A 27,730-nucleotide genomic window follows, 5' to 3' on the forward strand; every position below is an offset into this window, starting at 1 on the left:
TTTCAATGTCACTCTGAGACAGGATGTTTCTAATTGTATTTGTAAGCCTTTTAGGGCCGAGTACAATAGCCTCAGTTTTATCTGAATATAGAAGCAGAAAATTAAAGGTCATCCGGGTTCTTTATGTCTTTAACACATTTCTGCACTTTAACTAATTGGTGTCTGTTACCTAACTTGTCACGGTGGTTTACTGAGTGGACTCAGGTGCGGAGCTCAGAATAAAGACAGTGCATTTATTTACAGTGAAGCAAGGTTGACAACAATTCGAATGTGCAATAATGATAGTTAGTGCGTCCTTCTTCCCGTGCTCAGACCGTGCGTGGTAGTGAGTGCCCGTCTCTCCTCCAAGTGCTTCCTTCTGCGAGTGGATCCTCTGTCCCAATTCCTGGGTGCACACAAACAACAGCAGAGATGAATACGTTGAGCAATCAACACTGAGAGAACGCAAGCGGCTCGTAACACTACCAGGCTTAGTGCAATACTCCAGTGCTGTCTGTCGCTCAGCCACACCATTAAATAGCCCTGCCCAAGATGGTAGATGACTGGCAGCAGCTGGTGAATTGATTGCAGGTGCGGCAGCACCGGGCGACAGAACTTCCGGGTCGGAGGTCCCCTGTTGCTAGGTTACCTCCGTACACACCACAGCGGAGCCGGAGGGGAAAGACAGAGCGATAGGAGAGCCACACACAGGAGAGGCACACACGCACACATATATACACACCGTCACAATGAGATATGGGTAAGAACCAATGATAGTTGAGACCAATCACCCAAGAGGAAGCCACTCTGGATATCAAGCCTCTCTGAACTCATCAGGGAGGGATAGATGGATTGTTAGTGTTCAGGAAATGACTTCAAAGTAATTGAGAAAATGACTAACAACTTTAGGAGAGAAAGAATCATATTACAACTCTCAGGGAAGTGTAGTTTGTCAGACTAAAACATTGGGGGGTTTTATAACATTTTTTGGCCTTTTTATGGTTTTATTTGATAGGGACAGTAAAGACTGACAGAAAAACAGAGGGAAGACATGCAGTGAAGGGCCGCGGTTCACACTCTCAATCAGGGAGCTCATTACAGTGACCGGCACCCAAAACAAAATGTTGTTGAACTGCATTGTTGAAAGCACACAGTCAGAGAGTGGGTGTTATGTGGTTATATATGGCATAACAGCTTTAACGTAAACCAATTTACTACACTGAAAACCAAATAAATACAGGTTAATAAGGTGGGTTTATAAAACTTTTTGTGTTTGAAAGGGTTTTATGATGAGTGTAGACTTGGGAAAGGAACATTTTGTTTAAATTTTTTAAATGATAGCGAAAGAGACAAATAAAACCATACCAAATTGAGCAATTGGAAAAAACTTATTACCAAAACAAATAAATAGAATTATTTGATAACATCATTTGTAAATGTTGCATCGCCCTTTGCATTTGCAAAGTGAATTGTTTGATAGATGTCCTTTGTTGTATCATACTGTTGTTTCTGTGTTTAACTGCAGTATAACAGTGATTTCACAGGAAGAGTTCTTTCCATAGAACAGGGCCTGACAAGTTCTGATAAAAGTGCTGATCTACTGCTTGTACATAGGAATAGATGTCTGCTCCTGGCCACAGAGAATACAACATCCCTTTGGAGCTGGAAAATAAGCAATTTTCTACTTGGCTTAGGGCCTCATCCATAAGAAGCATGGATATATGTGACCTCTGCTTGACAGTTTTGCTGATGTGCTGCTGACACTGGCATGTATAAATGATTCTCAATTTCCTTTATTAATTTCAAATGCCACTATAAATTTGCCTCTAACTGGACCTGACCCAACATTTTAGTTCACCATCACACACAAGAGGAGATGACCGCACACACACACACACACACACACACATTTTGGTCATAGCATTGAAAGTATAGAATAGTACTGCAGGTGAGCTTAGAATAGGCACATCTACACCTGTTCTTCACCTGCTGCATGTGGTTAGAGTAATCCTCCAGCTCACAGCAGGTCTCCCAAGCAGAACTCCCATGTCTGGGGAATGCCACAACAGCAACCTGATCAGCCTGGGGGCAGGGAAACCTAAACCAGGCAGAGTGCTATGTTTTACCATTCAACAGAACTTTCAAAATAAGAATGTGGGATTCTCTATTAGTAAATTTAAATGTGTCATAACTGCACTGAATTTCCTTTCATTAATAGCGATGATGACCAGCTCATCACTCAGAGCATGAGGGTCTTGTATTTTCAAGCTTTCAGTGACCACTTTTAATCATAGCGCAGTTGCACAGCTGTGCATTTCTGTGTATTTAAGATGAGTGTCTTTTATCCTGTCTTCCTTCTCTTTCCCCAACCAGTCGCAGCAGATGACCACCTCTCCCTGAGCCTGGTTCTGCTGGAGGTTTCTTCCTTTTAAAGGGGAGTTTTTCCTTCCCACTGTTGCCAAAGTACTTGCTCATAGGGGGTCATATAATTGTTGGGTTTTTCTCTCTATGTATTATTGTAGGGTCTACCTTACAATATAAAGCACCTTGAGGCGATTGTTGTTGTGATTTAGCGCTGCATAAATAAAATTGAATTGAATTGAATTGAAAAACAAATTTGCAATTGATAGCAAAAGGTTTGTGATTTTTGCTTATTTATCACAAACAGATTGCAAGTCATCTAATAAGAACTAATGAATGCAGCCTATCAAGTTCATTAGTGTGTATAACAAGCACTTAACTCAGTAATACACAAGTCAACATTTTCTAAAAGAAAGCTCCCAGCTAACACCAGTAAAGTGTTCTTCATCCATGTGAAAGTTTATGTGATAAAAACCCAACTGCCAACGTGCACTGGTTAAAATAATTCCCATATTGGATTATTTTGACTGTGTGATTGCTGCATTGTCATTTGTTTATTCAACTCCGGCAAGCAAAATCGACACTCAAACTTCAACTCCATTGCCATAGCTGTTTATTTTTTTTCGGTGTTTTTTGCCCTAGTTTAGCCCTAGTTATTATCTTTAAGACTTTCAGGGAGCAGCTGAAAGAAGAAGATTCTCCTCACCATATGTTGAAATCAAATGTTTTTATACTCCTTCAGCAGGGACAACAGAAACTTTTTTGTCTTAAATACAGTGATTGCACTTTGTAGCAATAGTGTCAATGAACAAAATCAAATTAGGAGTGTGTACAAATATCTTCCAGCAAGAATTCTGAAATATATATACAGTGGCTTGCAAAAGTATTCGGCCCCCTTGAACTTTTCCACATTTTGTCACATTACAGCCACAAACATGAATCAATTTTATTGGAATTCCACGTGAAAGACCAATACAAAGTGGTGTACATGTGAGAAGTGGAACAAAAATCCTACATGATACCAAACATTTTTTACAAATAAATAACTGAAAAGTGGGGTGTGCGTAATTATTCAGCCCCCTGAGTCAATACTTTGTAGAACCACAGGAGCTTGCAAAGAAAAGCGTCTGGACTTCTTTAAGTTTACTTGAAGACGTTTCACCTCTCATCCGAGAAGCTTCTTCAGTTCTAAGGTCAAATGGTGGAGAGTCCCAGATATAAACCTAGTGGGAGTATCCCCCCACAGAGGGACAAAAGGACCCCCTGATGATCTTCTAATCGCCTGAGCCAAGGTGTGAAACTGGGTGTGGGTCCCAATCAGCCAGAGTTTCGGGTGTGTTCATTGTGAAACCTGGCCCCACCTTATCATGCGAATTCCTGAGGTCAGATGGCCCAGGATGTGAGTGGGCGTTAAGGCGTCTGGGAAGGGATCTCAAAACTGGATTATAGATGGCAGAGAGTTGGTGTCGTAAACCCCCGCCTCTGTTCAAAGATGGTCGCTCACAGTGGACATAGATGGCTTCTTTCACTCCTCTTTCAAACCATCTGTCCTCTCTGTCCAAAATGTGAACATTGGCATCCTCGAAAGAGTGTCCTTTATCCTTAAGATGCAGATGGACTGCTGAGTCTTGTCCTGTGGAGGTGGCTCTTCTGTGTTGTGCCATGCGCTTGTGAAGTGGCTGTTTGGTCTCTCCAATGTAGAGGTCTGGGCCAATGTTGGATGCCAATGTTCACATTTTGGACAGAGAGGACAGATGGTTTGAAAGAGGAGTGAAAGAAGCCATCTATGTCCACTGTGAGCGACCATCTTTGAACAGAGGCGGGGGTTTACGACACCAACTCTCTGCCATCTATAATCCAGTTTTGAGATCCCTTCCCAGACGCCTTAACGCCCACTCACATCCTGGGCCATCTGACCTCAGGAATTCGCATGATAAGGTGGGGCCAGGTTTCACAATGAACACACCCGAAACTCTGGCTGATTGGGACCCACACCCAGTTTCACACCTTGGCTCAGGCGATTAGAAGATCATCAGGGGGTCCTTTTGTCCCTCTGTGGGGGGATACTCCCACTAGGTTTATATCTGGGACTCTCCACCATTTGACCTTAGAACTGAAGAAGCTTCTCGGATGAGAGGTGAAACGTCTTCAAGTAAACTTAAAGAAGTCCAGACGCTTTTCTTTGCAAGCTCCTTTGACTACGATGACCTGGATGACTGAGAACCTTCACAGACATTTTGTAGAACCACCTTTTGCTGCAATTACAGCTGCCAGTCTTTTAGGGTATGTCTCTACCAGCTTTGCACGTCTAGAGACTGAAATCCTTGCCCATTCTTCTTTGCAAAACAGCTCCAGCTCAGTCAGATTAGATGGACAGCGTTTGTGAACAGCAGTTTTTAGATCTTGCCACAGATTCTCGATTGGATTTGGACTGGGCCATTCTAACACATGAATATGTTTTGTTTTAAACCATTCCATTGTTGCCCTGGCTTTATGTTTCGGGTCGTTGTCCTGCTGGAAGGTGAACTTCCGCCCCAGTCTCAAGTCTTTTGCAGACTCCAAGAGGTTTTCTTCCAAGATTGCCCTGTATTTGGCTCCATCCATCTTCCCATCAACTCTGACCAGCTTCCCTGTCCCTGCTGAAGAGAACCACCCCCAGAGCATGATGCTGCCACCACCATATTTGCATCGCTGTGTTCTAGAACCTAAATGCAACTAGAGCAGCCACAAGCCCCAGCACAGAACAGTGCATCACTGACAACCAATATTGTATTGGTGTAGTGTAGTGTAAATAGGGATGGGTATCGGAAACCGGTTCTTGTTGAGAACCGGTTCCCACTGTTTCAATTCCTTGGAATTGTTTGCCATTTTTGCAAACGATTCCCTTATCGATTCCAGTCGCCCCGAATGACGTCACCACATTGCGGAGCGTCATTTACCTGGTAGGAAACATGGCGGCTCAAACGCTAAAAAGTTTGGTTATACTTTACGAGAACGGATGACAACAGGGCAACTTGCAATACTTGCAAAGTGGATATTTCATTTAAGGGAAGAAACACTACGAATATGCAAAAGCATTTGCTCACAAAACACTCGATAACCTTAAATGAATGTGGTGTTTTTAAATCCGCTCCGGACTCGTGAATCTCAACCCAGCAGCAGCGGTAACGTTTGCACGTCCTCTCCCGTTAATGCGGCAGGTAAATAATCAACTAACAGTGCATATTATGTTAGTGCGATCTGCCTTATTACAAAACCTGCCATTACTGTGCGCTGCATTTAGGTGACCATGATGAGAGAGACAGACAGAGTCTGGCTGGCTCAGATGCTGGCAGTTCTCGCTGCAGTCTACCGGTAGCATCTCCTTTCAGGCCAGGATAGACGAATGTCACCGAGCAGTGACTAAGTTTGTGGTAAAAGGCTTGCACCCATTTGCCACAGCAGATGCCCCCGATTTTCGGTAAGTGAATGTGTTTAATTGCAGGCAGGGACATTACTGGATGTTCTTGTGTAATTGCTACAGAATAATTTATGTTATACTTTGTTATTGCTACAGAAGAATATTTATTTTAGTATTTTACTTTTTTTTTTTTTCTGGGGACCCTGTGACACCCCATTGAAGAGCCATAGGCTGTGGATCTCTTAAGATCTCACTGTTGGGTTTGTAAGGCCATGTTACTCCTAAATTTCTATCTTGTTCAAAGAGAAGATATAAAACAAAGTTCTAAGCTATTCGACCTTAGTGTTCTCCTTTTTTAAAAAGAATCGATAAGAGAATCGATAAAGAATCGAATCTTTAAACAGAATCGAAAATGGAATCGGAATCGTGAAAATCTTATCAATACCCATCCCTAAGTGTAAATACCATACTTTATTCAAGAGTTGTCAGTTGAGTGTGCAGAAGCAGACATGGGCTGGTACTGACATCAACCAATGTGTTGGGATTGCTGCTGAGATTAACTTCATGGTCTGTCTGAACTAATGTTTGAATGCATATTTTGACCATTTTTAGCAAGATGAATTTTTGAAAATCAAATGTACATTCTAAAAAAGTTTTAAAACATGCTGTTAGATACATTAGAGGGATTGTTGCATTAATTTTAACATCTTAACTCATTCTACGAGAGATTCGGCCTTAGACTTTTGTTCCCAACAGTTTTTCTTGAAACATTATTTTTTTTAAAGTCATCTCTCGTAATTGATCTCTATCTGATATAAGTACAGTATTAAATGTATGCAGTATCTTTTTAGGTTTCTTGAAGGTCCTGCTATCTGTACAAGTGTGTAGGTGTTGTGCAGAATTGTGATATGACTGCAGTTTATTTTCAGTGTAGGAAAATATAAACCTGACAGGCAAAGAAATGTCCAGCTCTACTTATGTTCCATAAAGGTGGATATACTGATACATACAGTGATTAAAAACATTAGTTGTAATAGTTTGAACATATCTGAACCACCTGTAAAATAGCAGAAAATTAGGCTTTTCAATTAGGTCAAAGTAGTACTCCAGCCAAGACTGTTTCCTGTTGTCAAAATCACTGTGGTCTGGCTTTGAAGCTAGCTTTGGCCTGTTTGATTCATGGAAGGTTGCCCAAAAACAGGATAAGGGTTTGCCTCTTCTATATGTATAGAGAAAGATTTTTACACATGTAGGAAGAGCCAAGATATTCACTTCTCCCTTGTTTGTTCAGGAAAACTAATACACAGCCGCAGCTTTTCAGCTGCATCCTACACACCACCATAACACCAACTCTTCTTTTTATGTTCTTTTTATGCAGGGAGGCGTGATTGCCGATGGAGCTCCGGTGAGTTGGCCTCCCCTGCAGCTGCGCCACAAACCACACCTGCCACAGATGGCATCCATCTTTCAAGCAGCAAACTGCTCATTATTGGCACTTTATTTGACTGGTTGTTCAGACATCAGTTGTCACAGTTTATCAGTGATACCAAGGTAGGGTCAAAATAAGCAATTGCCAAATCCCCTCAGCTGCAAAAGACTTGTGTAGAGAAAATGCTGGCACAGAGCTCTGGAATCTTTCTAAAGCCGCAGTCACTCTGGCATCTTTACAGTTTAACCCCACAGTTGATTATGATTCATGTCACCAAATAGGTAATAATTATTTTTCAGGAAATTGAAAAAGTGGTGCATATGAAGTGTTTAGTGTAAACAAATACATTTACTCTTCTTGCACTTCAACGATGGAGCTTTTCAAACTGTCAGACAAATTATGTGGTCATTTCCAGTCATACTAATGAAGCAGCTCGCTAGTAATTATTATATATACCATTTTATAGTACATTTTGTTAACTCTGCTGAATTCAATAAAGACAACTCAGCAACATAGCAGTTCTATCAGCACTGAAAAATTAACCACATCCTTAGTAGTTGATTTAAAATGATTATGAGTATATTGGATTTCAGGAAGGAAATTTTATTTGACTTATTTTAATGCAGTGGGTTGTTTTTACAAAATAAAACTAATGATCAAGTGTTATATCTTATACACTCTTTTTCATTATTCAACTTTTTGTTGTAACTTTTTTTCATTGGCTTTTGTGCAGGGCTACTTATTTTTATTTTAGTTTATGACCAAATGCTAATTTAGAAAGCCAAGGCAAGATTGAGGACAGGAAAAATGTTGGTCACTTAATATACTGTTTTATAGTTTTTTGATTATGGTTGTTTGTTTGTTTTTTCAACATTAATAAGAAAGCTGTTCATTGACACCAACGTCACTGGTCAATGTGAGGTCTGCTATGATAGCTGATAGCAGAGTTGGATTTAAACAGAAAAACTCCCTTGGTGTCAAACTGTATTTTCAAATCGCAACATGGCATGATCTGCCATTGACTGAATTATAGAGAAGGGATTTATTCCTTGCTGAACTTGAGAGCCACAAAAACATTATCAGCAGTCACTAAAGGCCTGCAGGCTTCACTTAGTGAACCCTGGGATTAAGAGCAACAAGTGAAGAATTGGCTCCATGAACTGATTTTCTTGATAAACCACCTATAGAAATTTGTCAACAGAAAATGACAGCGATAGTCTTTTTCTTTCATATTTTTTTCTTGAAATTTGATTCCTGCACTACATTTCAGTGAAAACTGAGCTTATGTCAGCTACATCAGTGATCATGCTGTGTGGAGCATTGTACGCCACAGACTAAAAGCCTGTGGTCAGACAGAGAGATGGTGCTAAGGGGTGGCCATAATCCTCCTAAATCCCTGAAAGGTTGTACAGCTGACCCAATGGCATTAAAAAAGAAATTAGTTCCTTGTGCTCTAACAATTTCCATGGGTAACTTTAAAATTCTTCCTACTTTTTCATCAGTGTTTCTTTAAAAGCATTCCTGCAGATACTCGGAGCAAAATTCAAAAACAACAAAAATGCCCTTGATCCCGTTGGAGACCTTCACCCACTCTTGAGACTACCACAGTCTGTTCTTCTGTGTTCTCCCCTTGATAATATCACCTGCTCAAGGGTATGGATATTATCCTATCTTGCTCATCCATGTGCTTTGATACACAACACTGATGTGCTCATGTACCAGCTGCTTCCTCGGCAGAATGTTCTGTCTTTATCACAGTCACACATTCTTAAATTGGTGAGTGCTGTCAGAGTGCCAACAGAAAAGATGCCAGGAATAACTGATTGCATTAACTTGTTTGTTTGTGATGTGGAAAACAGCTGAATGTTTAAAGTATCTTCAACCACTACTCTATAAATCCTATCATTCGGCACTGTTTTTGGATTTACTGTCATTGAGACAGCCATGTAAAAGAGCTTTAGTGAATGATTCTTTATCAGCGGTACTGTGAGAGTATACTTAGATGATGTCACAAGGCGATGTGAGCCCTCTGTTAACCTGTTCTGTTTACAATAAAAATATCAAGCTCTTAAATGAGAGTAAAGCCACTCCTGCTTTGAACAACTGTGTACCAGTGATTTGTTTTCTTAATCACATAGTCCAAAAACAGCAAATCCACACACAGGCTTGTGGCACCAGGTGAAATGTATTGTTTACCAAGATGGATCCCGAGGGAGCTCTATGCAGAACTATTCTACAACTTTTGAAACTATCCAGCAGTGTTGCAATTTGTTTAAATATGACCCATTTCCATGAATGATGTATATTGCTACACTCAGCTTAGAAGAATAAATATATGAGAAAACAAACAAGCCAAACAAGGACTCGCTAATGGTGGTTATTGTCAGAGTGGTCGGGTTTAATTTGATATATTTTAGAGGGAGATGTACATACACTCATAGAGCAGAACATTAAAACCACCAGTCAATGCAACTGTAATGGTAAATAGACTGATTCTTATATAATGCTTTTCTACTCTGCTGGAGTACTCAAAGCACTTTATACAACATGCCACATTCACACAAGCACTTACCTAAGATTCACACACATTCATGCACATTTGAGCAAGTTGGGATTAGTATCTTGCCCAAGCATATTTGGCATGCACACTGGGGGAGCCAGGGATCAAACCACCAACCTTTCAATCAGTAGATGACCTGTTCTTTGAGTGCCCCAAAACGGTCACACGACTGAAAAATCGGCTCAAAATGGGCCCAAAATTGCACAGTGTATGCCCAACTTAACTGTGTACTAATGCATAGTGGCAGGAGAGCCATGTTCAGCATTAAGATAGTGTTTTACATACTTTGACATTCTTCCTATTTCATGTGCAAACAGTCATTTTCTGAAATGTGACTGAAAAGTCACATTTCTGCTTTTAAGATGTACCAGTGCCAATAATGTTGCACAGTCTCTGATAACAGCAGTAAACTTTATTCTGTTTTTAGTCAGATATGGTTTTAGCCTTTGGATCATGAAGATATTAAAGTATGGTGGAATATGGATTTAATCTACTTTGCCTTTTTACACACCGCCACCATCACCATCACCAAATAAATAAAAATAAATAAAAATTCAAATTGATACTCACACTGTCTGCGTGTGTGTTCTTGCTATCTTTGTGGGGACCAGCAGCCCTCATGGGGACAAAAATCCTGGTCTCCACAGGGTTGAAGGCATTTTTCACACTCAAAATGTGGTTTTAGTGTCAGGGTCACAGTTAGGTTTAGGGTAAGGGTTAGGGTTAGGCATTCATTTTTGATGGTTAGGGTTAGGATAAGGGGCAAGGGAAACCATTATGTCAATGAGATGTTCCCACGAGGATAGCAAACCAGACGTGTGTGTGTGTGTGTGTGTGTGTGTGTGTGTGTGTGTGTGTGTTTGTGTGTGGCAATGACTGGTGAAACAAATTCAGATTAACAACAGCTCAGTTCCTGTAAGTGTTAGATTGAGCTGTGACAATGAGCCAACATCCAACACAGCTGACTTCCCCTAAATAAAATGAAGCCATCATTGATAATTAACTTTTCCTACTGTGACATGTCAAATATTCTGCTGTGATGCCGGTCAGTTACTATTTACTAATAAGGTTTTAAAATAAAATAAATTTGCTGCTTGTCACTTTATTGATAAACATATTCAATTGTCTTGTTGTTGATTTTATTTGCTCATCAGGAATTCGCCATCTTCACACTGCAGCGTGGATCTAAATTTTTGACCATACTTACTGTGTCATTTTTACATTTTTAGGTGATTGATATATTATCAACCTTCTTATCACTTCCTGTAAAAACATTAAATGAATGAAGCTAGCCTGTCTAAAACTGACTTAGTGCAGTGACGCATTTAGAGAAAAACTTGCTACAACTATTACATGGACATTTATGTCTTTTTAAAAATGAAAACATTCAGCATTTTAAAAAAATAAGAAATAAAAGTAAAATTAAATTCAGTTGGGCAAATAAAGAAATGTGTAGGGCAGCTGGGTATAATAGTTTTGCCTCATTAAACATGAGAAAAGTTTATTAAGCACCAAGCCCATCACAGATGTATCTCCACAACAACATTAAAAGGGTCTAAAAACTCTCCCAAAAGGTAACATTAGTATTAGTGAATGAAAAGGTTGGCCAGATAAATCTGATCGGGTTCATTACAACATGTGAGAAACTCATCACACAGAATAGAAGGGAGGGTAAGGCAGCATTGTCCCACCTTGCTACTCCTCTCAAGACAGCATATCAACTGTGATACATTGGAGGAACAATGCAGAAAGGTCACTCTCAGCTGGTTATCTGTGGTGGTACTGCCACCACCAACTATGTAGGGCTGCAGCTGTTTTGTCACCCTGTGAACAGGAAGCAGTTAGAGGGGGCACAATCCAATTAAAATCAACTCTTCAAGTGAGAACAGAAAGACGGTAAATAATACATTCATTTCTGCTTGGGCTCTAAACATACCTTGGCTGTAATAGTCACATTGCTTGACACTTTTACTGGACTTAAGCCATCCTTTCAGGTTTAGCTCTTTGATTCACTCTGCTGAGTATTCAGCCATTTGCACACTGCTTGCTCGTACTAGTACTAATTAGACTGTGGGATTATATTTTCAGGTTATGTATTTCACCTGTCAAATAAATTCAGCATAAGTGAAAAAAGGATTTAGATACATTTTAAAATGACTTGACAGCAGTTCCCAGTGTCTAACCTGTTTACTTGTTGGGGTTAGAGGGAAACTGGCAGCGACAGGAGTTGTTGTATTTTTTTTGTTTGTTTGTTTGTTTGGATTGTTCTTTTACCATTCACTCTAATGAAATAATGCAAGTCTTCTCGGGGAAAAGATCTCCATAACACCAAACGGCAGTGGTCGTGGCACTTAAAAGCCATAAACGCAAGATAAATGTTCATCAGCTGCATGAGTGAACCACAATCAATCATCCAAGTTGCAAGAGGAAAAAGATTATTTAAATTGTAGCAGAGTGCTGATGGTGACATAAGAATGAGTAAATGAATCCATCCTAATTGTGAGGAATTTCTTTGTAAGTGGCATACAAACAGATGAAATATGCTGGCCTAATATAAGTGGAGAAAAAGAGGGAACTGTGACTGATTGCTATTAGGCTCATCTGAAAGAGAGGCCAGCTGTTGGAAGTACAACAGCAACACCCTGTGGCTGTGATAACTCATAACGCTGACTCCTGACTTTAAATATGACCCAAATTTCTTCACAATGACAGTATATTACAATAATACATATTGACAGCCAAAACTAAATCAATAAAATCATCTTTGGCTCAGGAGGTAGAGTGGGTTGTCCACCACTTGGAAGGTCAGTGGTTTGATGTCTGTCTTCTTGACTTTGCATGTCAAAATTACCCCAATGTATCCATGCGTGGGGTAGATGTTCTGTTCATGCATGGGGTCTGTGAACTCAGCATGAACGTTCCACTTCTCCCTTTGCTCTCTAAGGGAGCGCTAACACAGTCCAAGGATCTACCTCTATAAACAGACTACACAACTACCATCACCACTGTGCAAGACTTAATTTACATGCAATAGCCCACACTCTAAATATATGACACTATTCTTTCCCAGTTTGTATATTTGTACATTTTTTTAAAAATATTTTTCATATGTATATAGTGCTTCAGAACTGTGCACCTCACCCCCCTTTCTTTTCCTACATGTTTGCGCTGAGTAGGAGATGCTCTGTATTTCATTGTACATGTGTGTAGTGACAATAAAATGCATTCTATTCTAATCAGAGGCTGGTTATGAGAAGCAGCTGAGTCCTGGCATTTGGCAGTCATTCCTGCCGTAGCTGGCGATGATCACAGCCTGTTATTAAGCATTGCAGATTAGATTCATTTCCCCAGGCAATTGTTAAGCTGTGTACCTGTTAAAGGGTGGTGAGTAGGATCCTCATAGGTTGTCTGCATTTTGACTTATAGTCAGTGTTGGGACTAACGCGTTATTAAGTAACGCGTTACAGTAACTACATTATTATTGTGGTAACGAGCACGGTAACTAGTTATTATGCCAAAATCAGGAACGCGTTAATCGTTACTGGGATTTAGATAGGCTCGTTATTCGTTACTTCGTGTGGTGGCTGTCGCGGAGCTTCCACAGATTCAGTAACATTAGCAAGTGGTGGAGACCAGCAGGTGGATGAGGGAAAGGGGAGGCAAGAGGAGAGACCCGAAGCGGCCGCCGATCCGAGTGTCAGGTGAACTGAGCTTCAGGTAAGAAGTTATGACCTGCAGTCTATCTGGGTCAGATATAAACCAAGTTTAGGTGGAGTTTATTTTCGTTTGTATTGCGTACTCGCTAGCATGACGGAGTTTCTATACAGCTGGGTGGGTGCTATGATGTTACTGCTGTTGAACTTTATTTTATTCATAAGGTTAGTTAGTAGAGTTGCCAACCATCCCGTAAAAAACGGAATTGTCTGGTATTCAGAGAAAATATTGCGCGTTTTGTATTGAGGTGAAAAGAAACACAGTTTGTCCCGGACTTCAGCTACAATGAAAAAGACACAAAGCTGGAGTTATTCTATCTTTACGCTGCAGCTGTTTCTTCTTCTCTCATTCTCTCCCCCTCCCTCTCTCTTTCTACTTCAATCATGAAACTGATCAATGATCAGCTGATCGGCTTTTCTCTCTTATTTGTTTATCGCCCACTTCGCGCCAGAAAGAAGAAACCAGCGGATGTCGCGCTAAACAACAGCAGCACGTTTAAGCTTGATCAGCTGTTGTTAGAATTTATTTAATATTAATTTCTAGTATCAGCTGATGTTTGCTGGAGCCACAGCTGTAAAAGCTGCTGCTCATGATGTCGGTTTGGTTATCTGGTGAGAGGAAAACATGAAGATGAAACCAGGAGATGTCCTTACTGAATCATCAGAGCTCAACAGGTGATGGAGAAACTGGTTTATCTTTTAGCTGACATGAATGAGTTGAAGGGAAGTTATGAACTGTTTATGAGAGACAAATAACATCAGCATCCTTTTTTTTTATGTAGCTGACAACTGGTAACTGTGCAGGGGCGGGTCTAGCAAAGTTTTGCCAGGGGGGCCAGGTAGGGCATTAACAGGGAAAGGGGGGCACAAAGAAATACTTTTCTTTCTTATTCTCATTTAAAATGTCTAGCTTTTAAAAAATAATTATCTGAATCTTACAACAAACGATTGATAGATTGATACATATATACCATCAAGACTGTGTACATCACTGTCACAACAGTGTTTATTTTCATTCAAAGGCTTTATGATTTTTCCTATAATGGTGGGCCGGTCTCTAGTCAAAATGCCCAGGCCGATTTTTTGTCCCAGTCCAGCCCTGTATGCAGCTCATCTGCAGTCTGGTGTTACCTACATCTTCCTATTCAGAAGGCAGAATTTCCGAGTTCTGAGTACAATCAAAGGACCACAACTGCAGTTTTGGTGTTGGATGTAAAAAGCGCACATGACGCTGTGACGTAGGCTAGAATCATGGCAGCGGTCAACGACAGTCCAGGTGTGGGATTTCTCTCGTGGAAATATGCACATTATTTTTTTCCTTTCTATTGGTAGGTGGCACAGTGCACTTGTGGCAAGTAAGCAAGCTAGAAGACTGGCAATCTTGCTGGGTATCCAATTACAGAAGCAACACATTAACAAGAGAATTCTGAGTAAAACCAAAGTTACTTTCCCTAGTAACTAGTTACTTTGAAAGTAACGAGTAACTTGAAGTAACTGAGTTACTTTTGATAGAAGTAACTTGTAATGTAACTAAGTTACTAATTTAAAGTAACTTACCCAACACTGCTTATAGTAGGGTGGACCCCAGATAATTGTTCTTCTCTTCCTTGTTACAGGCCTACTCTGCTGCTATCTTGTTGAAGGCTGATTTTTGCTTTGTTGTGTTGTGTTGTGTTGACTTGCATGTGACTGTGTGTGTGTGTGTGTGTGTGTGTGTGTGTGTGTGTGTGTGTGTGTGTGTGTGTGTTTGTGTATGTGTAGACAAATTATTGTATAAATGGGTACATGTGGCTAGCAGTAAAAAGTTCTTAGTGTTCAGATGGAGTACGAAAAGTGCTATCTGAGATGCCAGTCCACTTTGCTTTGTTTGGGACGTAAAAATGTAGTTTAAACAGTGGATATCACCATTTATAACACAAAATCTTGATTCTTTGCTGGTAAGAATATACTTCTTTCTTCAGGCATGGATGCAACATGCAGTCATGTAGTTCAAAATTTGCCAAATTTAGATCAGTTGTAATTTTGGATTATTATTGGTGGAATCCCAAAATTTTATCAACACACCTCATGCAGCACTGATGCTGATAAAATAGGGCCACAGTGGCTCTCTGATATAGGCGGGTGCACATGCACAGCTTAAAAGCTTCACTGAGGTGAAAATAATTTTTTCTATATCACTCCCGCCATCAGGATGTCATTAGATAACTGGAGAAGCTCTTTCCCTGGAGTATAGAGACCAGAGAGAAATGTATCAAGAAACCTAGCACATCTTAGGGAACTGAAGGCTGCTTGTAAGTATGATCCTTGTGAATTCAATGTCAAGGATTTTTAAATTAATCATCCAGCCCTGAAGACAGATCAATTGTCCTTTTAAAAATCTCAGTAAATACCATCCCTAGCTACTACATGAAACTTTGACATTGCAAGGGACTACTCAACTTCTATCGTGATGCTGCTGGATGATGACACATGAATTCAAGGACATTTCTTTTGTAAACAACACAAGTCTCCTGCGCAGAAGTTGTGGAGGAATCACTCTTGAAAAGATTTTAGGCAACATGCACCGAAGTTTTGACTGTGCTCTCAAACCATATGTCTATTGAGGTAGGTCTAAAAAAAAAACCTTCCAGGTGAGACCATTCTAATCACCTTTGAAATGAGTGATTAGAATAATTATTTCAGGCTAGAGGGATGGCTCCTGCTATTAACAACCCTCTGTTCAATATCACAACAAATTAGTTCATGCTCATTAGTATGAGTTGTGCTTGCTTAGTGGTTTGGAAAGCCTCCATTGGGAACATGCTTTATTACTCCCTGTGTGTAGAGCATGTAATTAACATTCATCAAATGCTGTGTTTATATAACATCCCTCCTCACAAATGTAATTTTGACATTATGTAAGTGTTATTTTCCTTATCAAGGAGGGTCTTACTGCTAAATTTGCTAAATTGTTGCATCAACGATCAGCAGAATCTGCATCTGTAGATAGAAACTAGCAAAGATACTTTAAACTAAAACACTCTATTTGACACAAAGTTGCATCAAAACCCAACCACACACAATACAAAAGTATTCTGATATTTAGTTTTGCAGACAATTGTGAGCAAAATACAATCACAGTATTTGTTCAATAGCTTTTCAGAAATTCTGGGTGAGTTTATGGCAACTATTAGACGAACCTAGGACATTCTTTCTATGAGACAACAGTACTAACCCCAACACAAAAGACAAAATTACAGAGACATTAAACAACGTTACAAATAGTATAAAATAGTAAAAGAAAAGAAATGAAATGACAGATATAATTTATTTTCTTCTTGAAGAACGTGGACTTCTTCAAGATTTTAATGGTAAATGAGAAGAGGAGCACCGTAGGGGGAGAAAAGTGTTGATGATTCTAAGGGCCCATGACTGACAGGGTCCCTAGAAAACAGTAGAAGAGTCAACTAGTCAATTTTTTTATAACTATAAACTACAGCATATACCATATTTTATTTTGTGTCCTAGCTGATGCTGAGTGCTAGAGCTGTAGATAGTAAAGTGGTTTTATAGTCCTGCAAATGTGTCTGTCAGCGTGCAGCAGTGCTGTGTGATACTGCAAATTTGGACATTGATCCAATACCCAATAAATACAGGGTCAGTATTGCCAATACCAATACTGATACTGATATTTTTTTTAACTTCTAAGGGCAACTTATGTAGGTGAGAGCATTGCGATTTTTGCTTTCCATAGTAAATGGTAAATGGCCTGTATTTGTATAGCGCTTTTACTAGTCCCGCCTAGGGACCCCAAAGTGCTTTACACACCCAGTCATCCACCCATTCACACACACATTCACACACTGGTGGAGGCAAGCTACAGTTGTAGCCACAGCTGCCCTGGGGCAGACTGACAGTTAGTTAACACAACAAGACACACCTTTCAGCTATTCATGCATTTTGAAACTGGGTTTTTTGGAGACCTGGAATGTAACTGTGCCTATTGTTAAAGCACTTTGGGTCAGCATGTGTTGTTTAAATGTGATATAGGCTGGGAAGAAAAATAGACGTGTAGTCAAAACAAAAAGGTTCAGATATTTTTCATTATGCATATTTGAAGTATATCTTCTCATTTCCAAAAAACAAATTAATTTAGTTGGGCCAAATACTGAACTTGGAGGACAGAAAAAAAAATATTGATCCTATATTGCTAATATCGATCTGATATCAGTACCACCATTGGTATTGATACTATTGACATTTGGACCGATCCACCCACCTTTACCATACAGTTTTCATTTGGACAGAGGAGGGAGAGGGGTTTTCTCTTCAATCCATCAAGATCCTAGCTGCGCGTTGCTGGAAGCGGATAACGTATGGACTGTCTAATGTTGATTGGTTGATAAGTAGTCATAAGGAGCAATAACGGAGCTCTCTGGGAAAGCTGGAACAGTGAAAAACACCAAAGATCACAAAATAAAGCATCAAAAGCACAGACAGTGGCTGCAGTGAGGCTTTTCATTGTCTTTAACACTCAGTTTCACTACAGCTCTGTGCATGTTATAACTTTGCTCCCCTCCATGGCTAGCTCACGGACCAGCAACAACACAAGACACAGACCGGTCATGAGAGGGCTCCATGAAACGAAGTCTGAGTATCAAAACAGAAAAGAGAGACAGGTGGAAATTAAACTCATAGCCAAGTCCATATGAATGAAACTGCTTGACTTTATTAGTTAGCTTGCTTCACTTCTAAAAAACATTAAGTGTTTGTGTTAATTTGCCCAACATATCAACAATTCTAATTCAGCGTTCCATGTAAAAGGGCCTCAAGTCATTTATCTGACGACCTATTCCTAGGCCAAACAGATCAAACCTCTGGCTCAGGTTCTCCCAATCCCATCTCCCCTGACATTGAGCCCCACTGATATTTGAAGAAGTAGGTGAGTTCTTTTATATCAAAACTTGTCTAATTGTAATAATAATAGATTAACATTAAACCCACAAACAGAGCAGTTTTTTAGAAGCGTTTCTAGCTCTGCATATAAAGCGCTTTGGGGCAACTGTTGTTGTGATATTTGATAAAACTGAATTCAAACTGAATTGAATTGTAGTGAATATTGTGCACACTGCATATGAATGTGGTGAGAGCTTTCAGTAAGCTGAATCAGGTTCAAACCTATTTGAGTCGACTAAGTCTCAGGACAAAGAGATTTTAGTTGGCTATACTTATTATTATTACAGTTATATACTCCAATACTTAATGTTATAAATAAAAATGTTGAAGCAGCAAAAAAAAAGTTAATAATGTGTTATGTTAAAGTTAACATATTTGTGATTTGTATTTGCATTACGTGTAAGGTACCAATAAGTATAAAAAAGAAAAAGTAATCTAATAACCTTTTCATTCAAAAATTTAAAATGTAAATGGCTTGCACATCTCATCAATCCTGCATGACATCAAAAATTCTATTTCTCTAAGCAGAATATGTGTTTTTAGGGCTTGCATGGTTTGTGGTATTAAAGTGGTGGGGCCCAAAGTGATATTTTTTTCACTGTGACTCAGTGACTTGCACCACCCCTGAATGAGAAAAAAGACTGACGTTCACTACATACAGAAAGCACAAACTCAAATACTCTAAAATCAAAAGTCAGAAATGTATATATTTTTTCACTGGTTGTTAAGGAACTGTATATATTATGCATTGTATATTGTGTTATGCATGCAGTGGATGACCTAATAGAAATATATCTTACTTTCAGATTCAGATTAAAAACAATTTCATGATTACAAGAATAAAAAGAACTTTCTTGCCATCTACTTTGATTCTTTACATATGCCGAACAAACAAGATTATTTGTCTTTATGTAGAATAAATATTCTGTATTCATTATCGTTGTCACCCGGTTGGGCAGGCAGCATGGACACTGGATAACTTGAGAATGAGTCAATGCAGAAGCTTCAAATTGATACCGTAGCTGCATTTACTAAAAATCCTAGGCGAGTTTGACTCTCAGTGACCTTGACCTCAATGTCAGAGGTTAAGTTTTCTGCAAATCTTGTGAATGCATTCATTTGAGAACAAGGTGATATGGGGTTGTGAAATAGATACCACAAGCATGTCTACTAGGAATCTGAATTTTTGGATTGAGCAGCAGAGTTGAATATGTGGGTTGCACCCATGATAAACCTTATTTGGTGTTGTGTAATGGATTAGATGATTGAAGTGTGACACAAGACATACTGACAATTGAATAATTTATTCATTTAACAAACAGGAGCCTCAGTGGCAAATGGAAGAACAATATACAGCTACAACAGCCCGGAACCTCCTCGTGTTGGTCACCAGCTTGATCATGCGCTGCTGTGGGATGCTATTCCATTCTTCAACCAGCATTTGTTGCAAGTGTGCTTCTCTACCACATCTACCCTGTCTCATTGCATCTCTCACACCCGTGCCTTCACCCTTGTCTGCCACAGAAACAAGGGTAAGATTGGAGTTACAGTAGGAAGAGTATGCTCTGGGAAGGTTGCGGTGTGTCAAAGACTGCTTAAGTGTGTCCAACTGTGTCAACCTTCACGGGATCTTCAACCTAAATCTACAGATGAGGCTGGTGCCGACACAGTGGAAAACATCCTGTATTGTGTCAGTACCAAAAATAACGTGTCCAGCTGAAATGAACGACTACAGACCAATGGCCCTTACATGGCACATCATGAAGATCTTGGAACAAATGATTTTACACCGAGACTGTCCTTTACAGGTGTCACCGAGCCCTAGCTCATCTGGAGGAATCTGGCCCTTATGTGAGAGTTTTGTTCTTTGATTTTTCAAGTGGTTTCAATACCATTCAATCAAATATACTCAAAGACAAGCTCACCATGATTCCTCCTTTGTTTCCTGGATCGCAAACTACCTGACAGAAAGGCCACAGTTTGTCAGGTTGGGGAACTGTGTTTCTAGGAAATTAATCAGCAGCACGGGGGCTTGACAGGGGACTGGCTCAATTCCTTTTCATTGTATACAGCAGAAATAGAAATGCTTGGACGACACTGCCATTGTAGCGTGTATCAGGAATAGACCAGAATCTTAATATGGGAATATTGTAAAAGCCTTCAGTGACTGGAGTCACAAAAACTACCTCATATTGAACAACTATAAGGCAAAGGAAATGAGAGTAGATTTCTCAAGACTCCCAGACCCCCTCTTCTGTGAAAGTTTGTGGGGTGGACATAGAGATGGTAACAAAATATAAATATCTAGAAAACACCTAGATAACAATCTAAATGGGTCCCTGAATACCAACCTATACAAAAAGTGGCAAAGTTACCTCTTTTTGTTAAGAAAACTAAAATCTCTTGATCTGCAGTAAAATATTAAAAATGTTCTATCAGTCTATGGTGGCAATTGTCCTGTTCTATGCTGCAGTCTACTGGGGAGGCAGCATGAGTAACAAGGATGCAAGGAGACTGGACAAACTAGTGAGAAAAGCTGGCTTTGTAATTGGTGCCAGACTGGACATGCTGGGGAAGGATGCACGTTAAAGACATTAGAAGCCATCCTGAATAACGCTGATCACCCACTTTATAAAATCTTTATGGAACAAAAAGCATCAGTACTGGAAGACTCCTCTCTCTCCGTTGTAAAACAGAGTGATATAGGAAATCAAATACACCCACAGCTATCAGGCTTTTCTCATACAAATAGCAGATGAACAATTTCAGACAGAGGAGTTTTTCTATTTCTTAAATAAAGCTTAGAACAGACACCAAGGGTGTGTTCCAATAGCCCGATTTACTTAGTAAGGTTTCTAAACTTAATAGGTCTTCCAATTCTCCAAATACTAACAGAAAGAGCTTCAATGATTTCTTTTTGCTTCCTTTAGCATAGGATACACTGGAACATCCTTATGAAAGGGGAGGTGAAAACGGGGTTCTTTAATTCATAGCAACAAACCACCTGAACATGAATGAAAACAAAGTTGTACAGATCATGTAAATGTAAATTGTAACTGCAATTTCCATTTCATGCCATAATCTAATAATATAATGATATAACCCTGATATAGACCTGCTTATATATTTCAAGTTTTAAACAACAGCCTGTTAAATTCACAGCTGAACTTTGAACCTCACACTTGCTTTCCATGAAGAATGCAGAATCCTGTATAAGCCCAAGATTATGATGTATAAGTGATAAAAGCTGCACTTAAGCTTCTGTATTATCATTGTTCATTACTAATGTTCCTTTTCTGAATTGCAGTATTTATATTTTTTTTCTTTGGTACAAGTAAGCTGGGATAAGTGATAGACAGAGGGAATTTCACAGAAATACCAAACAGAAGGGAGGAAATGAGCTGCCCTGGATCACAGCAGGTAAATGTAAGAAAACAAGATGTATTTAATCTTATATTCTGCCAGCCCTAAAAATAAAAGACTGTGCAGATGTTGGGTCAATATTCTGCTTAGATAAATGGAATTTTTTGCTTTCATGCAAGATTGACGACATGTGCAAGACACATTATTACATTTACATGTTTTTAATGAAAACATTCTTTTTTATTTTTTATATTGATTGGTACCTTACACTAAATACAAATACAAAATATATGTTATCCTGGAAGTAAATTTTAATTCTAATCTGTAAAATGGCATAGAAGTATTTTTACTGCTTTAACATTTTTATTTATAATATTAAGTATCGGAAATTTTCAGAAAATAACTGAAATAATCCTTTTTCAAACAAACTGAATAACCAAACAACTGTCTTTGTCCTGAGACCTAGTTTAGGACTTGTTCTAGAAACATCTTTACAACAAAGAAATATTCCACACGAAAACAAATTTCTTACTTTTTCTTTGTGTGTTATATCCGAACTAATTATGTCATTCACGGAAAAAAAAATGCTTCATTTTCTGAAGCTAATGCATTACGCTTCCGTACCTTTTTTGGTTTTCGGGGGACAGAATTACAATACGCACACACTTCCTGGTGGAGCTCCCCCTCTCCCCTGCGAAGAATCAAAATACATTCCTAGCAAGCCAGCTACACAAGTTGTCAAAAAGTTATGCTTGTTTGTCAAGTGGATAGACAAAACAGTTTTTATAAAAATGGACGTTATTCCAGGTTTTTTCTTACATGAATAGTAGAAAATATCCCCATGTCCACATAACCGGCGCTGGTGACAAGTCATCTACGAAGAGTTGGATTGTTGAAGCTAAGAAAGTCCTGGTAGCTAGCGTTAGCAACCGGGCCAGCCAGCTAACGTAAGCTGCTATTTTAACAGGCCTCGAATTGCTTGTCTTTTTTAAGGTTGTGTTGTGACAGTGTCAGACTCTGGTGAGGAATGGTGTAGTCTTATTCTGTCGTCCCAGATCTTTAATTATGCAAAAAGCTAACTTTAAACACTTATTTTCTCCAGTAGTTTTTCGTAGCAGCTGCATAACTGAGCTAGTTATGCTATGCGGTTAGCCTTGACTGCATCAAGGGAACTGACAGTAGGTAGGCAAACGCCGATCCGTTTTTCGGTGCTTGACAGCTGGCGAAGGAATGACAATTTGCCATTTTTGAAGGCTGTAACGTGTTTGTTTTATTGAGTAGCCATGTGTCCTTACGGCATCAGTCATAATTACGCAGTTACGGTAAAAAAAAAAATACGACTGCGTAATTGCAATTGATGTCTTGAAACCTAGCTAAGTATCCTTGTGCTGATTTATTTATTATTTATTAATATTGAGCTTTTTACCTATGTGTTGTTTGCTCGTTTTCATAGTAAGTTACTAGCTGACCTAAGCTAGTAATGTCTCTATCGTTACCACCAGCGGAAATGCTTGAAACACCACCTGGGTATCCCTTTGAAGAAATCAATTATGAGGACATTGAAGTTGAGGAGGTAACTTGGGATTATTTTTGCTGTTTTTCGTGTCACTAGCGCATGACAACAGTTAGTATCAGCTCGATGAAGCTCTTACCTAGTGAGTGTAACTTTGATGCTAACTACCTGTTCTCAGGTGGTGGGGAGAGGAGCTTTTGGGGTCGTCTGCAAAGCAAAATGGAAAGGAAAAGATGTTGCAATCAAGACTATTGAGAGTGAATCAGAGAGGAAAGCCTTTATTGTTGAGGTATTTTTTCGTTATTGAAATATTCTCAAGATTATTTCAACAGCCTGCCTGTGTGTAACCTTTCCTTTTCATCTCCAGCTCAGACAACTTTCACGTGTGAATCACCCCAACATTGTGAAACTGTATGGCTCTTGCAATAGTCCAGTAAGTTCACTAGGATAACAATGACTATTTGGTCTATTTGGTTGATTTTGAGTTTTTGATGGTGTTCTTTCCACCTCAGGTTTGCCTTGTGATGGAATATGCAGAAGGTGGATCATTATATAATGGTGAGTCAATATGTTTTAATAGAAAACAGTATGGTTGTGTTACATGTTACACCATTTATTTTGCTTTGCTAGTAATGAACACGGCTTTGGACAGACACAGCCCTGTTGAGTTGATCCTCCAGTTGTTTGCATGTTCAGCCACTTTTCTGATTCGTTAGAAGTCCATGTTTGCACAGCGACATGCAGCCCTTACATGCACATACTTAAATATTCAGATAAACCTGGGAACTGGTGGGGTATAAAATCGATCAGTAATAAAATAATTTGTGTGCATACAGTTATGACAGTTAAATTAACATTTTCAGTAAGAATGAAAATTGAGTATTTGAACCTTCTGCAAATAAATTACATACATATATTTCTTACAGCCTCATTTTCAAATAAGTTAAAAGACTTATCCTATGTATATCTAGGCTTGTTGTTTCTTATGTTTACCATGAGTGCTTTTATAAGCAATTTGTTGTCATGTAGCAGCAGAGTCTGGGATTACTGGATGTCAGATAGGTGCAGGTTTATTTGAATTTTTCCGCCTAATGATGGCCTCCCTTTCTTGCGAAATCTCTTTTCCCCTAACTTTCATACAGTGGAAAATAGAGGTGGGAATCACCATACATCCCACGATACGATATTATCACAATACTTAACGCACGATACGATATTATTGCAATTTTTTAAAATATTTTGCGATATTCAGATTCTGTACATAAAGGTAAACTTTATCAATATTCATTTTATCTAATATCAAAGTCTCGCACTCAGTCTTTCTCTCATTTCAGTTTTATTGTTGACAAACTGAACGGTTTGTATTACAGTCTAGTCCAACTTAACTGAATGCAACCATCTGGTACAATTATAGCTATTCTGAACTATGCAATTTATGAAAACTATGCAGCCCCTTCAGCAACTGAAGAATTTGAAAGTAAATTAAAACAAAATATAATTTTACATTAAATAAAAAAGTTTTAAACTTAATTAAAATAAAACATGTTTATTGCTGCCAATAAAAAAGTTAAACACATTTGGACAGTGAAGGAATGTCAGGATTCTTGCTCAGAAAAAAGATCAACATGCTCTGAAGTCAGAGCACTAAAACCTTTTTTTGTAACAAAATATCGATTTCTGCTGTCCCTGTATCGATACATTATTAGCAAACAAAATATCACGATACTACACAGAATCGATTTTTTCCCCCACCCCTAGTGGAAAACCATGAAAAGCAAATTCAACACTTCAGAAATGAAATATCATGAAATAAGAGGGGAGCAGCCCTCACCTGGCCAGTTGGGCCAGGTGAGGGCCAGTTTCCTGGCCAGGTGAGGGCTTTTTGTCCCCCTTTTCCTCTGCAAAAGGGGGACAAATTTAAATCTCTGTGACCTCGACTGAAAGGTCAAGGTCAGAGGTCAAGTTTTTGAAAATCTTGTGAATGTGATAACTCAAGAAGGAAGCCATTTTTTTGTTTAAAAAAGAAATTGAATTAAAGCTGTCTCCACTTCAGTCACAACTGTTTTATATATAATTCATTTTGGGTAGCATTCAGAGACAAAACGTCAAAAACTTGTGTCTTAAACATTATGGAGGGCACTGTTAGTACTAATTTGTATCATGTTCATAAAATATTCTGTGCTCAGTTGTACTTAAAATTTGCCAGAATTGTTATGGGGGCAAATTTCACTGAATTGCTAGGTCACACTTCAGTGAGTTTGGGGTTTTCCCCTTGTAGCTATCAGGTTTGCTTGGATGAGGTTTTGGGACAAAGTAGTTTGCTGTTCTTAGTGGTTTGCTTATAAAAAAATTTCATAAACTACATTTTTGGACATAGTTTTGTGGGACATTGCGGGCAGTGAAGCAAATATAACAAATGCTGAGAACTATTGAAAAGTCCTGTTGTTCTTGATGATATTGCGTGTGTTTGTGCGCAAATGGAATTCCTGGTCTCTGACTTTGGCTGGCAATTGTTGTGATGATGGAAATATGCTTACACCAATGGCATCATGGTGGACATGATAGTGTAAAAATGACTGTGTGAAGATGAGTTTGAAATTAGTATTGCGGAATAAATTTGGACAAAATGAAGTGTAAAGTGAGTTTTTCCTAACAAGGCTGCAGATAGCTCAGTTGTGTTTGTGTTGTGATTACATTTCATGGTGAAATATGCTGACACTTTGAAATCCAGTCATAAGATATTGTTGAAACAATGCTTTTGGATGTCTACAAATTTAGAGTTTGAACCTCAACCTCTTTTCCACTGCAAATGAGACTCTAGGCAGTTTAGTCTTACTACATAGTCAGGTCACATGTATATGGTTGAATGAGAAAATACACATTATTCTTTTATCAGTTACTCAAAATTAATGTCACTAATATTATAATTTTTTCTTAAAAATATATATGCTGTTAGAGGGTCATTGTGGGTATTTAATGTGCATATATGTTTCTTCATGTGCTTAGGCCTTGTATCTGTTAGGTGTTCAGGTGAACATTTTTGGTTGACAGAATGTTTATTAAGGGTAACCCTTTATTGATAATCAGTAATGATAATATCCCCAATGAGTTTGAAATTTTATGTTGACAAACACTCATTTTTATTTTTATTTTGATTGGTGAACTAATATACACTCCTGGGATGTCTTGTAATACTCGATTGAATTTCAAATTAACCTAGTAAGTTGTAAGATATTTCTCCAGCATTTTTAAACATGCTGCTGTCATTTAAATAAAAACATTAATGTGAATTATATTTTTAAATATGATTGTATAATAAAGATCATTATTTACAGGTATTCTGTTCCTCCTGGTGTCAAAAATACTAAATTATGTCTTGGAAGCTGTTAATGTAACACTCTTCCCCTTGTGAAAATAACACCAGGCTGTTTCAAATTTATGACATAGGTGCATCTGCTGGGACACTGAGGGCTAGTAATAGCTTTTTGTCAGTACTCTTAAAGAAGCTATAGTGAAAATGCACATGGGTGTTTCAGTCCGTATGACAGTGTCATAATTACTATAGGGACCCCACACTTTGCCTAGTTGGTTTGAAGGTATGCTGTCTGTGGTCGCTGTTTGAGACTGTGTTTTCTTGTCCACAGTACTGCATGGTGCTGAACCCCTCCCCTATTACACTGCTTCCCATGCTATGAGCTGGTGTTTACAGTGTTCCCAGGGTGTGGCCTATCTCCATGGCATGAAACCAAAGGCTCTCATTCACAGGGACCTCAAACCACCCAAGTATGCACCTTTTCACCTCACACACTCCTTTATGTTTCCAGCAAATTATTTCTTTAAAGTAGTTTGATTCAGTTTGTACTATATTGTGTTCTTGTTAAACTATCTGGTATCTTTTGAGAAACGTGTAGAGGCTTTTTTTTTTTTTTTTGGCATGGCATTGTAAGCCACTTAGTTGAAAGTTACTCAAGATATTAACTAGGGCTGCCACAAATGATTATTTTGATAGTCGACTAGTCACTGATTATTTTTGCGATTAGTCGACTAATCAGATCATGCATCCATTGGACGTAAAACGTACAGCTTATTGCACCAGCACGCATCTGCTCTTGTATAACTAACTCATTAGCTTACAGCTTGAAGTGTTTAGGGTATGTGCTAACTAAAAATAAAGACAAGATGATAGTTTATTAAATTTTAATGAAATCTGCAGGTTGTTTCAGTGAAGTTTAATAAACTCAGCCGTCTGCTCCTTGCTATCTAAAATATAACAAGACACCGGAGTATATTCTCGAGCATCTCACACTTCTGATAATCAGCTGTCTGCTTGACGTTTATTCAGCTGTGTAAAAACTATAACTTTATTTCTCAGCCAAACCGATTTACTCAGGAACAAATAAAATACTAAAAAAGCCAAACAATAACATTTTTAAGTTATCTAAGTGACTTATATTACATGTTTAACCTGAGTAGTGAA

The 27,730-nt window shown here is 38.8% G+C and overlaps 1 protein-coding gene across 3 annotated transcripts in view; it reads left to right on the forward strand.

The window, feature by feature from the left end:
• The first annotated feature begins 22,387 nt into the window (after nt 1-22,387).
• The window catches only part of map3k7 (mitogen-activated protein kinase kinase kinase 7), a 29,362-nt gene continuing 24,019 nt past the window's right edge, over nt 22,388-27,730 (forward strand). The window contains exons 1-6 of one of the 3 annotated variants that reach the window (XM_084952785.1): nt 22,388-22,687; nt 23,194-23,313; nt 23,432-23,542; nt 23,621-23,686; nt 23,766-23,811; nt 26,898-27,036. In XM_084952785.1, the coding sequence (XP_084808911.1) occupies nt 23,221-23,313; nt 23,432-23,542; nt 23,621-23,686; nt 23,766-23,811; nt 26,898-27,036 (455 nt within the window). In that variant the 5' untranslated portion in view covers nt 22,388-22,687; nt 23,194-23,220. The remainder of the gene's footprint in view (nt 22,688-23,193; nt 23,314-23,431; nt 23,543-23,620; nt 23,687-23,765; nt 23,812-26,897; nt 27,037-27,730) is intronic. The other 2 variants (XM_084952786.1, XM_084952787.1) reach the window with 2 other exon arrangements.

Source organism: Perissodus microlepis, chromosome 15 (assembly GCF_051167445.1).
Source record: "Perissodus microlepis isolate ML-2025 ecotype Zambia chromosome 15, ASM5116744v1, whole genome shotgun sequence".
Classification (NCBI taxonomy): Eukaryota; Metazoa; Chordata; class Actinopteri; order Cichliformes; family Cichlidae; genus Perissodus; species Perissodus microlepis.